The following is a 22,528-nucleotide window of genomic DNA, read 5'->3' as shown; positions in this document are numbered from 1 at the left end:
CCGCTTTTTTTTCTTTTTTCTTTTTCCTTTTGGTCTGTTTTTGATGTGACCAAGGGAGTCTTTGAAAGGAGCAGAGAGGGACTAGGAGAAGAGGCTGTTACTGAAAGCTGCACTAGCTCTTCTTGATCCCAACTCAGGCAGCTCCTATCAGCTAGTTGTGCCGCCAAGAGTACAGTGACAGGTGATAGCTGTCATTCTGGGATTCTTCGTGGATCTGACCTGAGAGTAACACATTCACAGTCGAGGAGAAAAGGGGAAAAAAATAGAGGAGGAGGAAAGAAAAGCTCTTTGAGCTGGAATACACTGGCCCTTTCTTCCTGTAGGCAATCCGCTCCAGTTCTTGGCGACGTGTCCTGCACTATCAGATATCATATGACTTTTTATTTAGATTCCTTTTCGGAGAATGGCCTGTTAGGACTCTGTTTGTTTTCTTTTATTTAATTTCCTTCTCCCCTCACCCACTAGTTTTGCGTATCTGTGTGTGTCAGAGCGTGTGTGCGCGCATGCATATGTGTGTGCAATTTTTATCTTTGTTTTTGTTCTGTTGATCTGATGCTTTATTTAAAGACAAAGCTTTAATTATTTCAGTATATTGGTTTAATTATTTGCCAAAAAGAAACTTCATTCTAGGCTTTTTGGGGGGTACATTTTTAAACACATCCATTAACACATGAGGCTGGAGATCCTAAATGCTTGTTGGTCTGCACTTGGCCCACTCCCTCACCTTAATTTAACCCTCCCCTTCATCAGCATGCACCGCAGTATAAGTTAGGAAACACCTGTGCTGAGTTGAGGGAGAAATAAAAGTAGAAGCAACTTCTTCAAATTTGCAATCCTAGTTTCACTTTAATAAACTTTTTTTAATCGTTGATTTTTTTTTTTTTTTTTGCACCCTCTGTTAAGCTTGAAAGCATCAGAGATAGTGAACGATGTGTCTGTGGAGCTTTTGTGAGGCCAGCTGAGCACCCTTGGAAAGTAGAGCAGGAGCTGAAATTCATTCAGAGACTTAAGAATTAAGTACGAGATTTAAATAAGATCTGTGAGATCTGCGAGCTGTTCAGGGTTTGGTGATAGATGGTAAAATGGAATGCTTAGGGATATTCAAGGAGGAGAAAGAAATTTCCAACCAGGAACGAAACAAACAGGCATTTCTACTGCAATTCATACTTTAAAAACCTTGTTTTATCAAATTTTTATTTTATATATCTCAAAATTTAATCAATTGTTATGATTGCCTTCTTTTCCATGCTTGCTATGAAAAACAGATGAATTGTGCTGATATTATTACTGGGTTTCTCCTAAATTTCTGTTATATTTCTTTTTCAGTTTTAAAGAGTTCTGATTTTACTTAGCAAAAGAAAAATAAAACTTCTCTAGGTATGCATATGGTTGTATACACATTATTCTTATCTATACATAATATATCCTGTTTATATCAGGATATAAATTTTGTATAGTTACATGCAAGACTGCCTTGAAAGTTCAGATGACCATTACATTCTTTAAACCCATAGTTTTTAGTTTCTTGTTAGTTTCTCTAAAATTGTTTTTTACAGACCTTAAATTTTGCAATGCCTTATCATAGCCAGAGGTGAATTTTGTTGAAACTTGGAGAAAAATTTATTCCACCCCTTTAAGCATACCCAAAAGGGAAGAGAGAACTATTTTTCGTTCAACAAAAAATTTTAAAAGCCTTTTTTCCTTCAGCGGAAAACTCCAAAACAGCTTTGTCTCAGAACGTTAAACTTGGCATGGATAAAAAAAAAATGTGAGTTTTGCTTTGTTTGAGGAAATTTGTTTTTGAAACAACAATGTTATAAATATTTTTAAATTGCCTGCTGAGCATGCGCTGTATCTGACTTTATTCATAGTTTTAAACACACACCAAAGTGCAGTCTTCTGAATGGCCACAGGTAAGGCTGTTGATTTGTGTGATCTTTCGCAGAGGCACTTTCTGTGGGTCTGTTCAGTTTTCCAGAAGGGAAAAAGGCAAGAGCTGAGTTTAGACCTGGACACCTTTCTAAATATCATAGGGAAAAGCAAATTGCCCCATTAAGGCTTGCACATTACACTTAGGGTAAGTACTATTCAACTTTCCTTTTTGTAGGAGTTGCCTGCCTTAACTTTTCAGCTTAATACTAGCAGCGTAAATTAAGAAAAAAAATGAACTCAATGAAGTATTTCACTGAAATAGAAAATTTGCAGATTTTAAAGGATATCTATTGTGCATAAATTTGGGGATACGAGAATTTTCCAGTGAAATGATAGCAGCTCTGTGCTTACAGAGCAAAGATGTGCTAGTCTGAACATGCCTGATCTCATCTGGAATCGAAAGCTAAATCTAGGTGGGCCTGTAATAATACCAGAAAATGAACACATGTATCTTTTGTGCAACCTTTTTTTTTTTTTTTTTTTTTTTTTTAAAGCTAGTCTTCCAAAGGGAATGGCAAAGAAGCAGGTTCTCCTCTTGCTTAATAAGTAGTCATACTTTGCCTCTGGAGATATGTATTTCCAGTTGTTTTAGTTGTTTTGTTTTGTTGTTGTCATCACTATCGAAGAATATTCTTTCCTGTCAGTGATTATTAACACTTTCCGTTTTTCAGAATGCTTTAACTCTGTTTGATGTTTCCTCACTTGGTTACCTTTCTCAAGTCTGCGATGACCCTCTCAGGCTTTGCAATTCTTATCGATTCTTACCAGAATATACTTACTCATTAGCTGTTTTGTTATAGTTATGGTGGAGATAATCTTGTTTTTCAGGCCTTTATAACTACCCAAACCAATTACCTTTTGAGGTGAAATTTCTCATAGTTATCCTTGACACAGAACTGAACTTGTCTTGAAAAGGCTTGAAGAAAATCCAATTAGCCGTTTTTTGAAAACTGAATATTCTAATAAATGCAAATGAATTATTTTACAAAATACTTATTGATGTGCAATGCTTTTCTAATCTGTTTTTCTTTTCATGCTTTAAAACAGAACCTGAAAATGTGTTAAAAAGAAAGAAAGAAAAAGAAAACTGCCAGGTTAATAATTTAAAATACCCAATTTAAAAAAATTCTCAAAGTTTGAATTTCTTTGCAACATATTGCCTTTCAGTGTCAGTCAGTAATACCTGTGCAGGTATATATATACATTCACACCCACAGGGAAACATGAGTCCACTTTACACTTACATTAATTCTATTTTAATCTACAAGAGAAAAGGTTAGCGTTACTGTAAAACTTTTGTTAATTCATTTTATTTTATTTTTCTATAATAAAAGAATTCACTGAACTATTGCTTTTATCCAGTTATATATATACTTAACACCTATTTATAGTCAAATATTTTATCTTAATTTATGAAGTATTTTTGTAAGTCTTATAATGCTGCTGAATTTTATGCACCTATGTGAACGTTTAAGTTTTTTCTGATACAATTTGCTTTGTTCCAAATCTGTTAACTGTGTCAGAAGTTTTTTTCTTTCCCAATCTAAAAAGAGTATGGCCACCTTTTCCTATATATGGTATCTATACGTCTTCAGTATTCTGAAGAAGAGACTTTTTAACCTGCAATCTCTTGGAAAGCTTTCAAACAAGTGGGAGAAGTAATCTTTACTTTGCTTCTCCTTGATCCATCTGTTTGCCCTCACTGTACCGCCCGTCACTACCAGCAACCCTGAAAAAAACAACAGTAATAAATATGATATGATAATTTTTCTGATCACAGAACCAGGAAATACCAAAGAAAATTGTGGCATATGTAGGAAAATGCCAAGAGCTTCTCCAGTAAGATCAGCTGTTTTTATACTTTTTTTCCCCTTGAATTTTGTTTGTGACTTTTTTGGCTTGCTGAAGCACATCCCCATAATCTTACGAAGCCACAGCAAATCCCCAATGCCACAACAATACTGTGCAGCCGGGGAGAGGCCAGAAGAGCTGATCCTGGGTGGCTGCAGGCTTCCCCAGCAGCGGTGCAAGGCAGGAGGAGTAAGTAGGCTACTCTTCTTTTCACTTCTTACCTAGGCTGCCCAACCTGCCAGGTAGAGATTTTCTTTCTGTAGTTTTCTCTTCAATTGTCTGAGGCATTTCCTTCAACAACCAATGACTTTCTACCTCCAAGAGATGGTTCATATAGCAAAACATCCATTTTTATTTTATATTGCAACATGGAAAGCTTTGAAAATCGGAGGGGCAAAGGAAAGGGGCTCAGGGTATCTGAGAAATATCCAAAATGGCATTAGGCTCAAAGCTGTTTTTTGTGGTTGCTCAGGTCTATAACTTTTCTGTTCTCTCCAGAGCCTCTAAGTGGTTGAAAGTAGTGAATGGGATAACTATAGGGTACACACTATGATCTAACTGATTCAGTAGATGGAGCTCTTCTCCTTAAGTCTGTATTTAAATTAACGTCCCACTCTAGTTTGTGGGGCTCTCTTTTAAGGTGTGTCATACTACACACATAAAATTGAGGCCTGCATAGCTAGAGAACAGATTTCCTGGTGCTTTTCGAGAGACATGAAGCATTTGTTCTGAAATGCAAACAGTGCAGAGGAGCACAAGGGTGGGGTGGGAAGGGAAATGGAGTTTACCTATTTAAATTTCTCCCTGTGTTGGTTGATATTCTTAAGTGTGAAATTAAATCCTAGCAGTTATTGTGGAATACGCTTATTCATTAGCTAATTTGTAAATGTAGAAAAATATATTGCACATGCAGGATTTTGGTGATATTTATTGCAAATCTTTCACGCTATCCGAACTGTGCAGATCTCCTTTCATTTGATTCTGCAAAAGCATCTTAATACTGTAATGCAGTTGTTTCATCTAATTAGTCCAGAGAACCTGAATAAAATGTTACAAGTTCTGAATTGTGACAGCGCAATGGAGGGCAAAGTAGGTGTGTTAGTAAGGTGCCTTTGTGAAAGCCAAAATATTTTCAGCAATAACTGAAATTAGATTTCCAGTATCTGTTTTAATGGGGGAAGAGCTACTTGTTTATTTCTTTTTAAATTAATTGAAATGAATAATTGCCACAAAATTTTTGTCAGTGTTACATTGTTTTCAGTACCAATAGAATAAGTTTGATCATGTCTCTTCCTGGTACCAAGTGCAGAAATATATGTAAACTGTATGTAATAAATCATCTTCCTTACTGGAATGTCTTCTCACAGATTGGAGATATTACTGAATATCTCTTGTTAAATCTTGATAAGATCATTTGGCCAAAGTAGAAATGGTCTTGGCTTTAGTACCAAAAGAAATAGCATTTTTAAAAGACTTGGATTTCCTTTGCATACCACGTGTCTGAGTTTGATACAGTCCAGGAAAATAGAGAGGATGAGACGAAATTATTCCTAAGCAGCCGCCGTAGGCCAAATACTGAAACAGTGCCAACCTGGACCAATCAGGCTGGCTTCTCAGAAGATGCATGCTTTTGTCAAACACTTACATGAAGAAAGAGAGAGAGGAAGTTCGTGAAACTGTATTCGTATGAATATTCTTCACTGATTTCAATAAAGTCCATGGTAATAAATGCAGTGATTTTTATTCTTTTGTAAAGCAGAAAATCTGAGTTTTTCTGGGCAGCTAAGGATCTCTAAATGTTGTACTGTGACATCTTTTAAACAAAACTATTCTTTCAAATTTAAGCAAGTGAAAAACTTCTCACAAAGAGCAAAGAGTAAAATTGATGGAAACTCAGAATCAATTCCAAACCCATTTCTGGCATGATGAGAATAACATTTGTGCTGTGTTTAAAGTAGTTTAAAACAAGAAAATGATAAAATGATCAATATACTTAAAGCCAAAAATAACCAGGAGAGAACAATCTGTAATCCATTCTCAGTCCTGAAACCCTACACTACTTATTGAACATAAAAATAAACAACTATATCTTTTATAAGGTGGCACTGCAAACCTTATAACATATAAACAGAAATGATGAGATGCCAAGCTTTCAACCCTTTATTTAAGCTATGTGTTTAGAATTTAGTTGGGCAAAAATTCCTGGACTTAAACTATTATGCATTTATTTATTTGTACATACCATGACCATAAAAAGAACAAACATTAAGGAATATACAGATTGTCACAGTAAACTACATTGCCACCTTACAGTTTACGTACCCTGTTTATTTTAAAAAGAGAAAAGGTTTTAACTACAGCAAAATAATATTTAAGATTAGAAAGTCAGTTAATTGGTCAATGTGGAACAGATTTAATATTTCTTTAAAAATACCTCGACTCCTGACTAATTTATTAAATTCAACACATACATAAATAGAAATCATACATATTTTATGCTTATTGCTTTAATGGATTGTTTTAAAAGACTAACTTGACACTAATAAATTTTGAACCTGTGGATTCAAGGTCAGTGAAATGTTGCTGTCCAAGTTTACAGAATTCTCTCTAGACTTAAGATTTTGCTCTAATAAATAATTTTCTTACCAATTTTTCAGAGTCACTTGACTGGGTAGGTATTTATTGGTCAGATAAAATTGTCCATCTAGATTTTTTAAATTCTAGCTGAAGAACTTAAAATAACAACAAATTGCACAGGCAAACAGTTTCATTGAACTGAGGTGCTGTAGGAATGATGATAATTCTAATGAGCACTGTGACGAATGTAACTACAATGAAGCACGTTTGATTACATCGGTAAGAGTGAACTCAATGGGCAAGGTCAGAAGGGTGAGACATAGAAGTCATGACAGAGTGGGGGCTAATGATTAAAGTTATGGGAGCTATTTAAAGCCTATAGCTGGGTGCAAAATTAACTGATATGGAAAGTAAGAGTCAATCAATTCTAAAAATGGACAGTACTTTTTCCTATAGCATATAATTAACTGTAGAATTTACTGTTGCAGGGATTTATAACAACATCATAAGCTTTGGTTGCCCAGTGTGATAGTAGTTGTAAAGAGCTGTTATGCACATCTGCTTAAAGATTTATATAAGTGTAATTGTGACAGCAACTTGTTATGCTATTGTTTGAAGTTGAAAAGCTCTGCTTTAAGTGTCGACAAAGCAAATGTCAGCATCATAGAATCATAATCACTGTATCTTGGAGCTTGAAGGAGCTTTAGATATCTCAATATGGGTGAGTGGGTTAACCAACTCTTCAGAAAGGAATATTGGAATATCTGGTCAAGGACCATGTAGATTTTGAAAATACATATATATTACAATGGTTTATATTTAGAAAACAAAATTTACAAGAAAAACTTAACAAAATAGAGAAAGTAAATCTCTACAAAATTATCTGGACTAATGGTACTATATATTGTATTCTGTGAACCAGGAATTTTAAATAGGGAAGAGTAGCAAGATCTATATTAAAACGAGATTTTATTTTTATCAAAAAAATTGGTGAGGGAGTTGTCCAACAGATTAAGGAATGATATTCAGGCTTAAACTACTCATTTTGCCAATAAGAAAACTTAAGAGAGAACTTAAGAAAACTTAAACAGAGAAGAGATAAAATGTTTTCAAGATGAGCAAGGCAAAACTGGGACCAGAACTCAAGTTTTCTAGCTCACGTTTTCTTGATGTACTCCTATGCCAAAAGACTGACCACTAAAACTAATTTATAAAAATAAAAAGTAAGTGCTATCCCACTTTGAAGAAGTGGAAGAAACCAGACCCTCAGGGTTTCTATTTCTGTGCCAGTAACCTCACCTCAGATGTGGCAGGGACAAATATGTGTGATCAGGATAAGGCATTCTGCGGAATGAAACAGAATGCACCCAGATGCATGGACTCCCTGGAGACTCTGGCGTTAACACTGCTGCCCAGACCTCCATAGTCTTGTATCTCACTTTTTTTCTCCCTCTATCCCCACCAAAAAATAAATAACAAGAAAAGAAAACTTTTGAGAAATTGTAGTCAGATCTTTTGGAAAGAAACATTTCTTTGTAGAAATCTTCCTGTACAGATAGGTATATTTTACTATCCTATCAAAGTATGAGTTCTGATGAGACACTGATGATTCAACAGGTTTATGAACATTACAAACTGGACTAATCCTTGTTTCCTAAGCACACGCATTTTCCCATCCATATTCTTTTTCCTCTAGTATTCCCAAATAGAAACACATTCTGCCTTCTTTCTTTCTACAACACTTTGTATCTTTTAATGACCCCTGTCATATTTCATTTTATATGCAAGCCATTTATGTATTTATTTGTAATGGAAGGAACAGGTCTACATAATTTAGGCAATGTACTGAATTTTACGGGGCCTCACTTTCCACATCTGTAAGGAGAAAAATGATATCTGCCTTCCTGGGATACTGTAAGAGTTCCATGAAATGTAGTATGTAAAGTGCTGAGCAGAATGACTGGTACAAGGTTATCACTCAGCATTGCTGTTAGTGTTCCTGCTACTATTACTTATTAATATTCCCCTGCCTCTGGTTCCTTCCCATTTATGTACTTCTCAAGGTCATAGATTGACCTAATTCATTATCTCCTCAAGCAATGAACACAATGATTTTTACGTAACAGGAACCTAATAAAAATATATTGAATCTTTTTATAAAAGTCCATATTGGACCTATTATTTCCCTACAAAGATCCTTACAGTCCTGTCCTGGAAGTTTAAAATAGTGGTGGTCATGGCCATTGCCTGACCCATGTACATTGTAAAATACAATAGTGTTGCTTGCTGTGGACTGTCGGAGCCACATGATTTTTCAGGTTCCCCACAGACCCCCTACCGCTTAAGGTTGCTCTTTGCAGCGTCTCCAGAAGTGTCAGCTTATTTTTCTGGTTCATGTGATTAATGAGCTTGTTATACCTCTGTCTGTAGCCTAAACTAGAAACTTTCACTTTGGAGAGCAGGTCAAGATATCGAATTTAATTTTGGTTGCATCTGTTATAAGCCAATTGTGTATTCATTACATTTATAGATTCCCTCTTCAGCCATATATTTTCATGACTGTTGAGAGCACCTGAATCTGTGTTGAATGTCCTTAGATTTTACTTTGGAGACCTGAAAATGAGACAGTGAGATCTTTTTGATAGCTAGCTGTCATCTTTGGCATTTTCTTCCCTTTAGTGTGTAATCTGGTCTAAATTTGAAGAAGGGGGCAAGTATAGCATTTTTATCTAGCTTGAATATTTTATCTAGCTTGAATATAGAATATGGTAATTCTATATTAATGAGGTCAATGGTAAATGCAGTTCAGCTACACATTTCTGTTTTTCCAGACATACAAACACATTCTGTGGAAATAGAAAATGTCTAAAAAATGGAAATGATAAAATAACTTGAGACATGAAAGGGTAGAGATATAGCATTAAATGTATGGGTTTAGCTGTTAGCAGAGCAACATACAAAGTGGACTCTGAGTGTGTGTGGATCTTGCCAGTCCTTCAAGGTTTCAGTGAATAGCAAGAAAACGAAAAAGAGGTAGATCACATGAACATGGCAGAGGAGAGACTGACAGCAGGGTGTGCTCAAGTCAGGAGGAATGTTGCATTTTAAGCAGCCAGAAGTTCCGTTTATTTGAGAATAAGCTGGTATTTGTGAGGGGAACAAGGTCACATTTAGTAGAACTGGTAATTCAATAAAGGATTTTGACTTTGCCAGAGTAATGGTGTTGGCATCAAGAGAAGAAAGTTTTGCAGATTTCTGTATGTGCACTTGCTGTTACTGGTGTTCCTGGTGGGTGGCTGAATCATCCTGATGGCATTCAACAGGAACCAGCTGCTGAGAATATTAAAATGCAAGCATTTATTCCTCTAGAGAGACAGTAGCATCTGCAAAGTTTTCCTATCTTGATAGTACAGATAATCCCAGGGAGCATTCTCTAGTAGTTTTCACTCTCTATTCATTTATACATTTCCTTTTTATCATTAGCATTAGTATCTCAAGTTCTAAATGAAGAGAAGAGTGCCTGAGTCCTGAGTTCACAACAGGCTATAGAGATGGATAGTTAACACTTGGCCAAGAACTTGGTATTGCCTCTTGGGTTTTACCTTGAATTGTTATCTAAAAAGGGGAAACTGACATTTCCCTCCCTTGGCCTGTCTTCAAAGTAAAGAGTCATCCATACTCCTAGTCTTCAGCGAGCTCCATCAGTGTCAGTCCTGCCCTCCACAACCCCCACCAAACACAGGCTTTGGAGCTTTTCACTTTACTTATAAAATTTGTAAATTTGTTGCTTTCCTTGTGTGTTTGTATTTTATTTGTTTGATTTATTTTGTTTTGTTGGTGGTGTTTTTTTGTTTTGGTTTTGGTTTGGATTTTTTGAGCTACCATCAACAGTTAGGGGAAAAGGAGTCACAAAAAGGAAGTTCGGACTCAGTAATCTTCCAGGTCTTTCCATCTCTAATATTTATGAATAATGTATTGAACTGATGGAAAAAAACGTTGAATATGTTTATTATGAATTATATTCACCAGTGTGTTGCCTAGAATATAAAAGAGCAAAGCAGTTGCCACGTAAGTAGTTCCTTACAATAAATGTAGTGGTACAACAGAGCTCTGTATCCCTTCCCATTCCACTGCGCGTCGTCCCCAAACACACGCGTTACATGTCTGAGTGGCAACTGCAGACGGGGTGCTTGATGGGATGACAGCCAGCCAAGGTTCTGACGGGTACAGGGACATTCGTAGTGCAGTGGGTCTTAAACAGAAGCAGCCTTGATGAAGATTTTGATAGTGCAGTTTCCTTTAGGAGAAATCACCGAAGCCAGTTTCACATAGCAAACATTACTCAAGTGTTATCATGCTGCAGGGGTTACAGCTCCTATCAGGAGAAATGAAACTTATAATTTTGCCCCTGATTTTTTTAAAAAACAGCATGAATAACTAATTTGTCAGCAATGTTACATTCTAAGTGAGCCAGAGTGGCAGAAAATTCAGAACTATTTATTATATTTAGCTTCAAAATTCATTCTATGCTTGTCTCTGTTGGTTTTTCTTCATAATTATGTTTTGTTTAGAATTCATCAAAATAAAATTGTATTTTCTAAGCATTTACCAGATGACATTGGGAAACAGTAACCAGAAGCATGACAAGAAGCAAGAAATCTTTTTAGTCACACAAATAATTGACAAAAGAGATAATAAAGAGTTAAAATAATAGCAAAATAGTTTTCCCCTGGCCAAAAAACACTGAGGCCCATTTTTTATCAAATATGTCACCATAAGTGATAAGCAAATATGTGCCAAAATAGAGAAAGACCATCTAATGTCAGGGACTCACAGGGGACAGCCCTAATGTTGAGGATAGTTTCAAGTTAAAGCAGTTCAACAGGAAGGTGCACAGAAAGCTCTGGCTTTTGTCTGAGATCCCAAGAGAATAGCAGGGTGTTGATGAGCAGGTTCTGCCTCCAAAAGGCTCTTCCTTCCTGTGGTATCGCTTCAGAGCCTTTGGACTAGCTCTTGCGAGAGGAGGGTCCAAGACATCACTCATACCAGTATCAACTTTATAGTGACATTAATTCAAATAAACTTTCCCAGCGTTATCTATCCTTTTGCCTTTCAGAAATGAGCTTTTTTTCTCCCCTTGTGCTCTCTTTAGGAGCTGAAACCCATCAAAGCCCATGAAGAGCAAGTGTAAATTTAGAGCAACCACATTTATCAATAGTTTATAATAATCTCAGAGGAGAAGCAGAGAGAGGAAGATAGTAAGAGGGAATGAGAGAAATAGTGAAATTTTTTTCAGGAAAATTACATTACCCATTATTTAGATCAAGTCACTCAAAAACAATAAAGGATACCCAATTCCATAGTGGTATAATGTAAGAGCGGATGTGGCAGGATTTTTCTCCCCTGGCTCCACCCTTCCTTACAGGACAAATCGCTTAACCTATCTGTGTAATAGTGTATTTGTCAAATAAATAGAAAACCATCTATCCTCATCTACTTCACAGCAGTATTGCTAAGGTTGATTGTGCACACATATATTAATATATATATTGTAGCCATCTATTTACAGCAGGGGAAAATGATTTTAAAATAAATGAATCCGAGTTTTATGTGTGCATCTGTTGTGAAGGTCAGTCACTTTAAAAAAAAAAAAAAAAAGTAAGACCTTTTCTGCTAATTACCATTTGTTAAACCACTTTAAAATGATGACTGAGCCTACGTCACCTCTGTGAAATGGAAGGCTTTTGAAATCTAAGCATGATTATAGAGATTCAAACACATTTCCATCTACTTATGGACCCTAATGGCCTTATTCAGAGCAGTACAAACCTATTAAGCCAAATAAAAGATTAGCTTTGCCAATAGATATCTTTTTTAAAAATCCTAAATCAAGGATATAGCAATTGGTCTAGTGTCAAAGTATAATTCTGGCTGTAGGAGTGAACTGGTTCTCTATATTAGATATTTTTCTTTAATGGGACAAAGATAACTAGAAAGGACAGAATTAAGTTTCAACCTGTACAGACCTCCCAGGCATCTGCCAAGCTACTGGTCTATCCACTCAAGAAGTAGGCTAAGTATATATAAAGTCCGTAACATCATTGGAAAAGAGGCTACATTCATTTCACTTTGGACTGCTGTTATTATTTTGATGTTGGTCTGAGCTCTTTAGATCTCTCCTTTCTTCATACATACATACGTTTTTTAGACATGATGTTACTCTCCAATAGCTTTTCCCCAGACCCATTCCAAGCATCCAGTAAAGAGAAAGTTAGCTTCCATGGAGAGTGAAGTCATCGCTTCAACTTAGCATAATAAGAAAGGGAGCACGCATACTGTTAGTGAAATGAGGGAGTTTCTGCTGGACTATGACCAGATCCTCCTGTTTCCGCTATTTTTTCTCAAACTGAAAAGAGTTATTGTGGTAATTCACCTGCACTTCTGAACCTGTGTGCATACACCCAAGACCTACTCAAGGTAAAGCCAGAAAGAGATTAAGAGCAGACTTTCATCCAGGGGACCCAGCTTCTTTTTAGTGACTTCTGCTTGTTTTGTTGTTGTTTTTAAATAAATTTGTGTTTTTAGAAAATATGTTTGAATTCCCAGACATTGATATCCTGGGCATCCTTAGGTTGTGACAGAAGCAGGGATTAGTGACTGTGACAAATGTCGCAGAAGCCAGTGCAGTTGCAATCTATCAAATATGTTGGCAGACCCCAGGATTTTCCGATCCTTATTGCAGAATTCAGTTGTGTCCTTACCGTAGGGAGACGGGGTTAACTGAGAGTTTTGAGAGTTGTGGTGCGTGCTTTTCCATTTGGGTCTTGGTAGCTCTGGGACTGGAATACCTTGGTAAAAACAGTAATGAAAACTAGGGCCAGCTTCATGGGTATACAACCTGTGCACTTGCACAAGGTCCCATGTTTGGATGGGCCCTTTGCCTGGCTTAATGTACTTCTGTTGCTGTCCTGAAATTCTTAATAATTTTTGAATAAGGAGCCCTACATTTTTTTATTTGGCCTTGAGCCCCAGAAATTATAGAGCTAGTCTTGCCTAGAATTTATCTTTCCCTAGCATACCAGTTGAACCTATCGGTCATTTTTTCTCTTACTGAAAATGATCCCTTTTTCAATTCCTCAAAAGTTAATTCCTCCATTAAACTCTTGGAAGATTTCTGTCCACATAATGTGGTTCAAAAGAACTCATCTCTCCTTCTTTCCTCCAAGCACCTTGAGATGATTATGATCAAAGTGATCTTGTTTTGTAATCAGAAACGCTATAGCTGTCTCAGTCAGGTTTTTTTCTAATTTTTATTTATTTATTTATTTATTTATTTATTTATTTTGCAAGAAGTGAATACTTGGGAAAAATGGTTGTATCATAGTAGTGAGGGCTTTGGCCTTTATTGGATCATTAAAATAGACTTCAGTCATTAAATTGAGATTTTGAAATGAGTACCTAACGTTAAGATTATCTTAGCCTGAGTACCTCCCAACCATCATGTGATCAAACACATCCGTGTATGCTAAAAACAAGCTGATTTCTCAGCTCTGGCCCTGGGCTTCTGCCTCTCTCAGACCCCCACCAATGCCACTGCTAGCTATGTGTTCTGTGGCCTTCCCCTCATCTTCCCTTCTGCTTTCAGTTCAGATCAATCCTTTTATTCTTCTTACTCAAAACACAACTGGCATTAGCAGGAGGCAGTTCCTCGCTTCAGTCTACATATAGCATCTAAGGAGACTACTTCTTGCTGAGTTTTGCACATATACACTATTGCCCACCACCACCTTGATGAGTGAGAATTACAGGATTGTAAGGCCTGGAGCAGACCCCAAAGATGAACGGGCCTGTCCACGGTAACAGTTTGTTAGGACCAAGCCTTAATCCCAAACATGTAGGCCTCCTAGTCAGGTATGCGTTGGATAACTCAAGGGATGTTCAATGTTCCTGAAAGATAAATTCCACATGACTGGCTCCTAAACGTGTTTTCAAGCACCCATTAGTAAAAGGAGGAGGCGAAGACAAAGAAATATACACATATAAATACATATGTTATAGGAGCTGAGAAAAGAGTGCTGTGTAACGAGGAGCCTGACTGGCTACCTTGAGCTCTATTTAGCCTCTTCAAACCTATAAAATATTACTAATTACTATTACTAATACTGTCTTCAGGGCTGTTGGAAGGATCTAGAGAGTTGCTTACCTAACACAAAGCCTAACTCACTTGGAAGCTGAGGAAGGGTTAATTTCTTCTACCTCTTCCTCCTCCTCCTTCTTTGCCCTTACTTTCACACATTTCTTCCTCCCTCCTCTAGGAAAGGAATGAAAACAGAAGGGATCTGATGGAGAGATAGTCTTTGTGAGTTTAAATTATGGGAGATCAAGCTACCCTCACCTCAACCAAGTAGGCTGTAGTTTGCTGACCTCCTGGTGAGCAACAGCGCAACCATGGAGCAACAGAAGAGCCAAAGGCATTTTTGATAAACCATGGCATCTCTCAGGGGATTTTTTTTAGTGGTTTACCAGCTCCAGACAAGGCCCTGGGCAAAAACTGCAATACAGACTGGGTTCTTTTCAGTCCTTGTCAGTCACTTCATCTTCTCCTCTGCCAGCAGAGCGTAGGGTCCTTGTGTTAGTTAATCTGATTCCTTCCTTCAGCTTCCCCTGTTCCAGAATTATCCCTATCCCTCCCTCCAGCTCCAGTCCAAAACTGCTTTACACTGAGATAACTCTCTTGCTGTTGAAGTGGTTACAGCATCAAGGCATGAATGGCTTAACCCCTCTGTGGCATGTTTGCATCTCAGAAGAAGTATTGGAAAACTTTTTTTAACAAGGGGACTTTTCTTCTTGCAGGCTCAGAATCAGCTATGTTCCCAATGTGGCTATACCCACCCCAACCCTTTCTTTTTTTTTTTAAGGGTTGAAGTCTGGCTCAGTCACCCAGGCTGGAGTATAGTGCAATAATCATGTCTCACTGCAGCCTCAAACTTCTGTCCTTGCTGTAATCACACGTGTGATGTGAACTCAGAGAAGCAACCTTTCTTCCTGGGGGAAAGAGAGGGAGGGAATATAGGTTTACATAGTAAATAAACCCACTGTGATAGCAAAGGGTCTCTCTTATGAAAATATATCACAGTATTACTTTTTTTGTATGAAAATAAGTTTCTATCTTAGATAGCCAAGGCCCTAACAGGTAACATTATAAAAGTACTATAAACAAATTTAAAACCCAAATGTTTTATGATAAGTCAGGGCTTCTACCTCCTGTGAACTCTGGGCATTTTACAAATTTGAATAATCAGTCATCTCGAGTGTCCTGTTTTTACAGATGAGAATATTGAGGCTCAGATGGGACACAAGTTTTTTTCTAGGTCACCAAACTCAACAGCAAAACTGAGTTTGGGGCCTTTGGGCCTCTAGGGAGATCTAGCTTTTCTGTCTGATAGTTAGGGGAACTCCTAAGAGCACCTCCATCCACCCCAGCCAGTTTTCCTTTCTTCTGGTTCATTTCTCTTTAACAGTTGTTGCTCCTACAATCATCGGGGAAAAAAAATGTTAGCACAAGAATCAAAGAGAGGCTATGGGGCATTAAAGGAATATTAGCAACTATTGAAAAGACATTTTGACCTATTTCTGTAGTTATCAATTTAAGAGTATTTGTTGCCTGGAAATGCACCGATGGCGGGTGGGAAGTTGGATTGCACCAGCAGCCTGTTCTCAGAGGCCCTCCAGTTACAGGAGGTGGTAATTCCAGTTAATAAAAGGGTGAACTTCAAACACATTTTAACCAAATCAAATTGTAGTGGGAAATATCATATTACTGATGTTCAAGCTGACTCACAGCTGGTAACATTAGTCAGTATATAGGCCCCAAATTTTGACTTTTCAGCATTTTCAGATGAGTTTCTGGCAGTGAGAGAGTTCCCCAGGCACATTGTTATGTAGGAATAGGAGATTTTTAGCTAACATAGGAGCTAGCATAAATGAAGATTTTTTTTTTATTCTCGTTAGACTTTTTATAAGATTGTCAGATATTCAAATAATATGTAACCAAGCCAAACTTCAGGTTGATAGGAAATCTAGAGCCAGGAGTTTTAATTTTTTTGTTGTTTTGTTTTTTTCTGTGACATGTTGGCAAATGATAAAAGCAATTCACTCTGCTAACCAGAGATGCTGGGCAGAATTCCCCCAACACTGATTTCATGCCATGAGAAGCACATGAAGTCTGGCCTGGCAAGGCATGGTGAGGAGCACAGGCTTTGTGTCCTACTGCTCCAATTTGAATTCCAGCTTAGTCCCTACTAGCTGTGTGACCAGAGGATATTCACGTAACTTCTCTGAACCTTAGGATTCTCGTACCAAAAAAAAAAAAAAATGTGCAAAATATCAATCATTCATAGTTGGTATGAAGATCAAATAGATAACATATGTAAAGAAATCCTTGCATAAAGAAAAACAGTGCCAAGCGTGTACCAGGTGTTCAGAAGTGATCATTGTTATCTTCCTCCCTTTTGCTGCTATGGTGTGCAACTTTTTTTTTTTAAGAGACAATTGTTTTCCAATAAAATGCACGGCTTTTAATATGATAATAAAAGGAAACGCTGCTGGATACTCCACAGATTAGTCTGGTCAGTCTTCTTGGAGTGAATAGCTGTTTGCCACCTCATTTTAGTCCCAGTTAAGCTTAGATTTCCCTTTATTAGCCTCTTTCCGGATCATACATACAATAGGAGAAATGGGCTACATGATAAATAAAATGGCCCCCTAATGACACAGCCCCAAGTTGTGTGAGCCTTGGTGAGACGGGATCATATGAATAGCTAGAACCCTTCATCCCTCTTCCGTACCTGTCCTACTCCACCTCACTTCGAATCAGGAGAGATGCCAGACACCTTTCTATGGGATTGCCTCCCACCTGGATTTTTTCCTGAACTTTTTCTATGTGCCTGAGTCTCCATTTTCAGAGATTAATTCTGATTTGGTTCACCTACACTTTTGATGCCCTAAAACCTTTTTATTGTGGGCAGATTGTCTCAAATACTGTATATGAGAATGGAAAAAGAAAACACTGCCCAAATGTAAGCACCATTGAATCAAAGAAACAGTATTTTTTTCAATTGCATTATTTGAGGATCCAGACAACCTTGAATCCTTTACAAAAGCACATCAGTAAGGCTATCCTCTCTCTTAGAAAAGATACACACATACATACACACATGCACACCAGCAGAAGGCTACTCTTCATGAGGTAAAGGACTAGAGTGTCCAAGAGGAATACAAAATGAAAAAGATGTTTCTGTAGGAAGAACCCAGACCTAGAAGCCAGGACATTCAAATTCTATTTCCCACTACCATGGGAACCTTTCTTCTTATATGGATCCTAGCATACCTGCCTCTCCCCAACTCCATTGTCACATCTAGAGAACATGGATTCCAACTCATACTCCTTAGGGGCTATCAGGAAATGTATTTGTTGCGGGTTTTTTTTGTTTTTTGTTTGAGACGGAGTCTTGCTCTGTCACCCAGGCTGGGGTGCAGTGGTGCAATTTCCTCTCACTGCAAACTCCGCCTCCTGGGTTCACGCCATTCTCCTGCCTCAGCCTCCCGAGTGACTGGGACTACAGGCGCCCGCCACCACGCCCAGTAACTCTTTTTTTTTTTTTTTTTTTTTTTTTGTAGAGACGCGGTTTCACTGTGTTAGCTAGGATGGTCTGAATCTCCTGACCTCGTGATCCACCTGCCTCAGCCTCCCAAAGTGCTGGGATTACAGCGTGAGCTACCACACCCGGCCTTTGTTGCTGTTTTGAAAGACATTTTGATACCCATACCAAGGGCATTTTGCACAGGCCAAGTATTTCCCTCATTTGGAAGGATGAAGCCCTGAATTATACTTCCCATCACTCTGGAATTGGTAAAAAACTTAACTTTTTACACTAGTATGGGAAGAAAATGATGTTCTTAGAATGCCAACTTCTAGCAGGGTGTTAATAATCTTCTAAAATATCTAGAACTAATGCAGACCCCTTGACCTGGTCTGTCATTGAGTTGACTTCCACTTTAACCATGCATGTTTTTGATAAATATTAATTATGGAGTAACCCAGTGTGAGAGGAGCTGGGGACACAGTGAGCGCATCCCTCCCCTCACAGCCTAGCTAACCCTCCAATCCCCTAATGCACATCGATTGTAAGCTGACTTACAGTTGTACAGATCCTTCCTTTCTGTGCATTGAGTCATTTCAGTATGTTATAGAGGGGTGCTTCTATAGCCAGGAGGGCCAGGAGGACTTGCTTCTTCTGAACTGCTAAAGCACTTATTTGTACGTCTCCTGTGGCACCAATTACTTACTGTCTTATACTAGAGCATGTTTATATGTCTCATTCCTCCTGCCACTGCACAGTAAGCTTAATAAATACAGAGACTGTACTTACACAGTTGTATCCCCCTCAACACCTGGAATGTGCCATCAGAAATAAAAGGTATAGTAGTAAATGTTGTGATTTGAATGAGTGAAATTAACAATAGCATGTGTGTATTTGGAAAGAAATCACCTTTTCTGAATCCATAAATTTCTACTCAGAAGCAGAGAACATCACTCAGTTACATCAGAAAAGCTTAAGGATGTTTTTTTTTCCAGTTTATTACTTATAGAGTTCATTCTTCCCCACTCTTGACATTTGCACGTAGTAGGTTTTTCATAAATTGTTATTGATGTATTAATTAAAGATATAGAATAGAGGTGTCCCACTTCTGTCTTCTAAAATAGTAATTTTGATTCTCATCTACTTCTTTATCTTCAGACCTTGTCTATTCCTACAATACAGATACCCTGAGATTCCATTCCAAGTGGTTCCTGACTTGAGCTTAGACGTGGTCATGACTTTTAACTTGGCCTCTTTATCAGGCTTCTTACAAGGCAGAAGGAAAATCTTTTTTTTTTATTCTGTTTTCTCCTCTTCTTCACAGGACTGTTGTGTAGTTGAAAAGGACCTATATCTATGTAAAAATATTTTAATTCCTAGAATAACGTATCAGATTCATAATGTCAGATTGAAGAAACTTTGGCATCCCAGCACACCAAATAGTTTTGTACACCCTGTTTCAAGCTTATCCATGGACCTGAGGGTTGAGGAGTTTATTACTCTAAGCTTTTAGGTTAGGTTCATATGATCTGTACCAGCTACATTAACTGTGACCTCAGTCCAAATGAGGTAGCTGATTTAATACGTCCTCTTCAGTCACAGAAAAGCTTCACCATTACTTTCCGACCTGATTAGATGCTAAATTTCATCCACACGAAATGATCTGGAACCAGTCACCTTGGTGTTAGGTCACAGGAAGTGATAGCAAAGAATTCCAAAATAAATATATTATTCCAGTTTTCCTTTGGTTCTTCCTCAAAAAGTCTGTCTCACCGCAGGCTCAGAGACCCAGTCCCTCCTCAGCTAGACATTCTGTTGAGTCATGTTTACTGTCCCCCTCAGAAAGGTTCCAAAAGCAAATGCAAGAGGTTGCCGAATGCAGGGACATGTGGCGTGCATGCTACTGAAGTGAGAGGCATAGCACACACCTGCTTTTTGGCTGTGGCAGGCCATCTTGACTGTGCCATGCCACAAGTTAGCATTTTGGATGAGCAATTGCCATTCTGTTGTTTTCTTCTCAACACATGGTGTTCAAAAACAGTTAAAAGAAAACTGTACCCATTTGCTCATCCCAGAAATCTAAAATTTCAAAGAAGCATGCCAAATTAATTTTCACATAATATTTTCCAAGCTTTTTCTTTGCACTGAGAAATGATATTTCACTTTTTGAATTCTTGGTGTCCTGGCCTGAGGTAAATGGGTACAGTTTCTCTTTAAATGGCATTAAACATATCAAAGCAGGATTATATCTGTCACCGTCTTTTTTTTTTTTTCTAATGGAATCAAAATCCTTCAGGGAGTGTCCCAAATCCACATTAATGTCTTTGAGTGCTAATGTTTCCACTGGGACTTTTACATTAGCAAAATATAAGTGTGTGGTTTCTCCCCCTCTCTCTGCTGTCTGTATAAGAAAGAGACAACTGCACATCCGCTATTCTCCATGGCCTTCAGCTAACCCATGTCAAGGTGGTAAATGATGACTAGACATTTTTGGTGCTAATGATTCCTTTTCTCCCTTTTACTCCTTTGTACCACTTGACCGGAAAGCTACTGTGAATGCTGCTTCCAACATAGACAACTCTTTGGAATCCCAGCCATGAATCTTTGGAATCCCAGCAATTGGTCTGTTAAACAGAGTAAACTGCAGTAGCCATCAATGCTGTTTTTACCTTTGGTTCTGATAGTGGAAAAATTAGACAAATACCCAGAACTTAGGATCTCACTATAGATATTTTTGTAATTAATATTGGGATATGAGTCGTGTGTCCTTTTTTATTGCTGGTGGATACACTTTCTGTGTACCTTAATCCCTCTTTTTTGTTCTTTAGCAAAGCAGTTCAAATGGTATTTTGTCAACTCTTGAATATCAAGTGTCAGTGGAAAACTACAATGTCATAGATAGAAAATAATTATAAATAAATAACTTTAACATAATGAATAATTAGCTGTCATAGTACAGTTAATCTTAGAATGCACCTTTTATTTGCATTTGAACATGCTCTGGAAAATTACACTATTTCTTGAATAATCGTTTTTATACGTATATAAAAGGGACTAGAAAGCTCTGCAGTATCTGTCTCTGACTCCCTCCCAGAGTTTTTCTTCTTTTAGCACCATCCTGTCTGCTGAGGGCTTTAGTTCTGGAGCTGATGGAGAGAACCATCCGTGGAGAGCAGAGAGGTGCCTTGCTCTTGAAGCTCACCCTTTTCATCATTTCACTTTCTGGAGCGCTCCGGAGGACTGCACTACTTCCTTAGGCCCTCTTCTATCCTTCCTCCTCCTTCTTCTTCTGTACTTTTTCTTGCTTTTTCTGTTTTTCCTTTTCTTATCCCGTGTGAAACTAGAACATGAACTAGGGTGTGTGTTCGTGTGGATGGAGAGGCACAGGGAGGAGGGGACTCTCCAAATGCCCCAGCTTACCACGAGGAGAGAAACTCCATGTTTTCATTTAAACAACTTTTCCCAACATCTAGGCCTTCATATATGAAAGAAAAATTCATTTGTTTTCCTTTCCACACTTAAAAGAAAACAAGGTAAGTAGAGGCAGTGAGAATGCCAACCCTGGGGTAAAAATGAAGCAGACTATGTGCTCACCTTTAAATATTGTTAAGGATAAAACCCTATGTACTGGCAATTAACAGGGAATTGACTGTGCCAGGTTTTTGTAGGAGCAGTGCATGATGTTTTCCTGGCACTGAAAGAGTTTAGGGGGTACTTTTTTACTTTTTTAGCATTAATTTTTGCATGATAACTTTGCAACATCAGGTAAATTGTCTTCCATATTGTTTTTTAAATACATGAGTGATTTGAATTTTCTACGTTAATATTCTGTTTGGTGAATTCAAATGTTAGTTTGCTCATACTCGTATATTTAAACATCAAGATGACAGAAAATGTGTGTTTATATTTGAATTAATTCTGCACATAACTTAGCACCATATACTAGATATTCATTAAAAAGACTGCCAGCGGCATTCATTGTTGTTTCATTTTTGGGTTTCTCCCTTAGCAGGCTTCTAAGCTTTGTAGATGGACAAACTTGGATCCAAATACGAGTGCCATAAATTACTTTCTAGCTTTGTGTGTCTGGTCAAAGCACAATCTTGCTGTGCCTCAGTTTCTTTGCCAAAAGAAATGGAAACATAATCTCTGCTCTAGAAGATGTTTATGAGGATTAAATAAGATAATTTGTGTAAAGAACCTAGCATAGTACTGAAATGTGGTAGGCACTCACATGTTATTTTTCTCCTTTCTTCTTTTTAAGAGAAATGCTTGGGTAATATGATCACTTCTTTAGTCTTAAGCTATTACTACTAGTGATTTTTCTCCATAACCAGATTACTTAAACTAATTGTATTCATTACATTTTAGCTACTCAATTTTTGTTCATCTCAAAGGAAATCGTTGTGCTTTGCCATATACTAAAATATAGCTGTAAGGGAAATGACTTGGAGATTAAGTACAGTCATCCCTTGATATCCAGTAGCAGGGCATTGGTTCCAGGACACCCCATCCCACCCCACCCC

General features: G+C 37.7%; 2 protein-coding genes across 6 annotated transcripts in view; both read left to right on the top strand.

The window, feature by feature from the left end:
- Positions 1 to 11,551, top strand: part of LOC105510756 (ataxin-7-like protein 3) — a 13,812-nt gene extending 2,261 nt beyond the window's left edge. Inside the window, exons 7-8 of the mRNA XM_011940661.1 lie at positions 3,841 to 3,972; positions 11,513 to 11,551. Coding sequence (XP_011796051.1) covers positions 3,841 to 3,972; positions 11,513 to 11,551 — 171 coding nt within the window. The remainder of the gene's footprint in view (positions 1 to 3,840; positions 3,973 to 11,512) is intronic.
- Positions 1 to 22,528, top strand: part of ZBTB20 (zinc finger and BTB domain containing 20) — an 816,082-nt gene that overhangs the window by 697,102 nt on the left and 96,452 nt on the right. The window lies entirely within an intron of this gene.

The sequence above is a fragment of the Colobus angolensis genome, unplaced genomic scaffold (genome assembly GCF_000951035.1).
Source record: "Colobus angolensis palliatus isolate OR3802 unplaced genomic scaffold, Cang.pa_1.0 Scaffold190, whole genome shotgun sequence".
NCBI lineage: Eukaryota > Metazoa > Chordata > Mammalia > Primates > Cercopithecidae > Colobus > Colobus angolensis.
The sequence above is the reverse complement of the archived record's forward strand: the minus strand, read 5'-3'. Positions and strand labels throughout refer to the sequence as shown.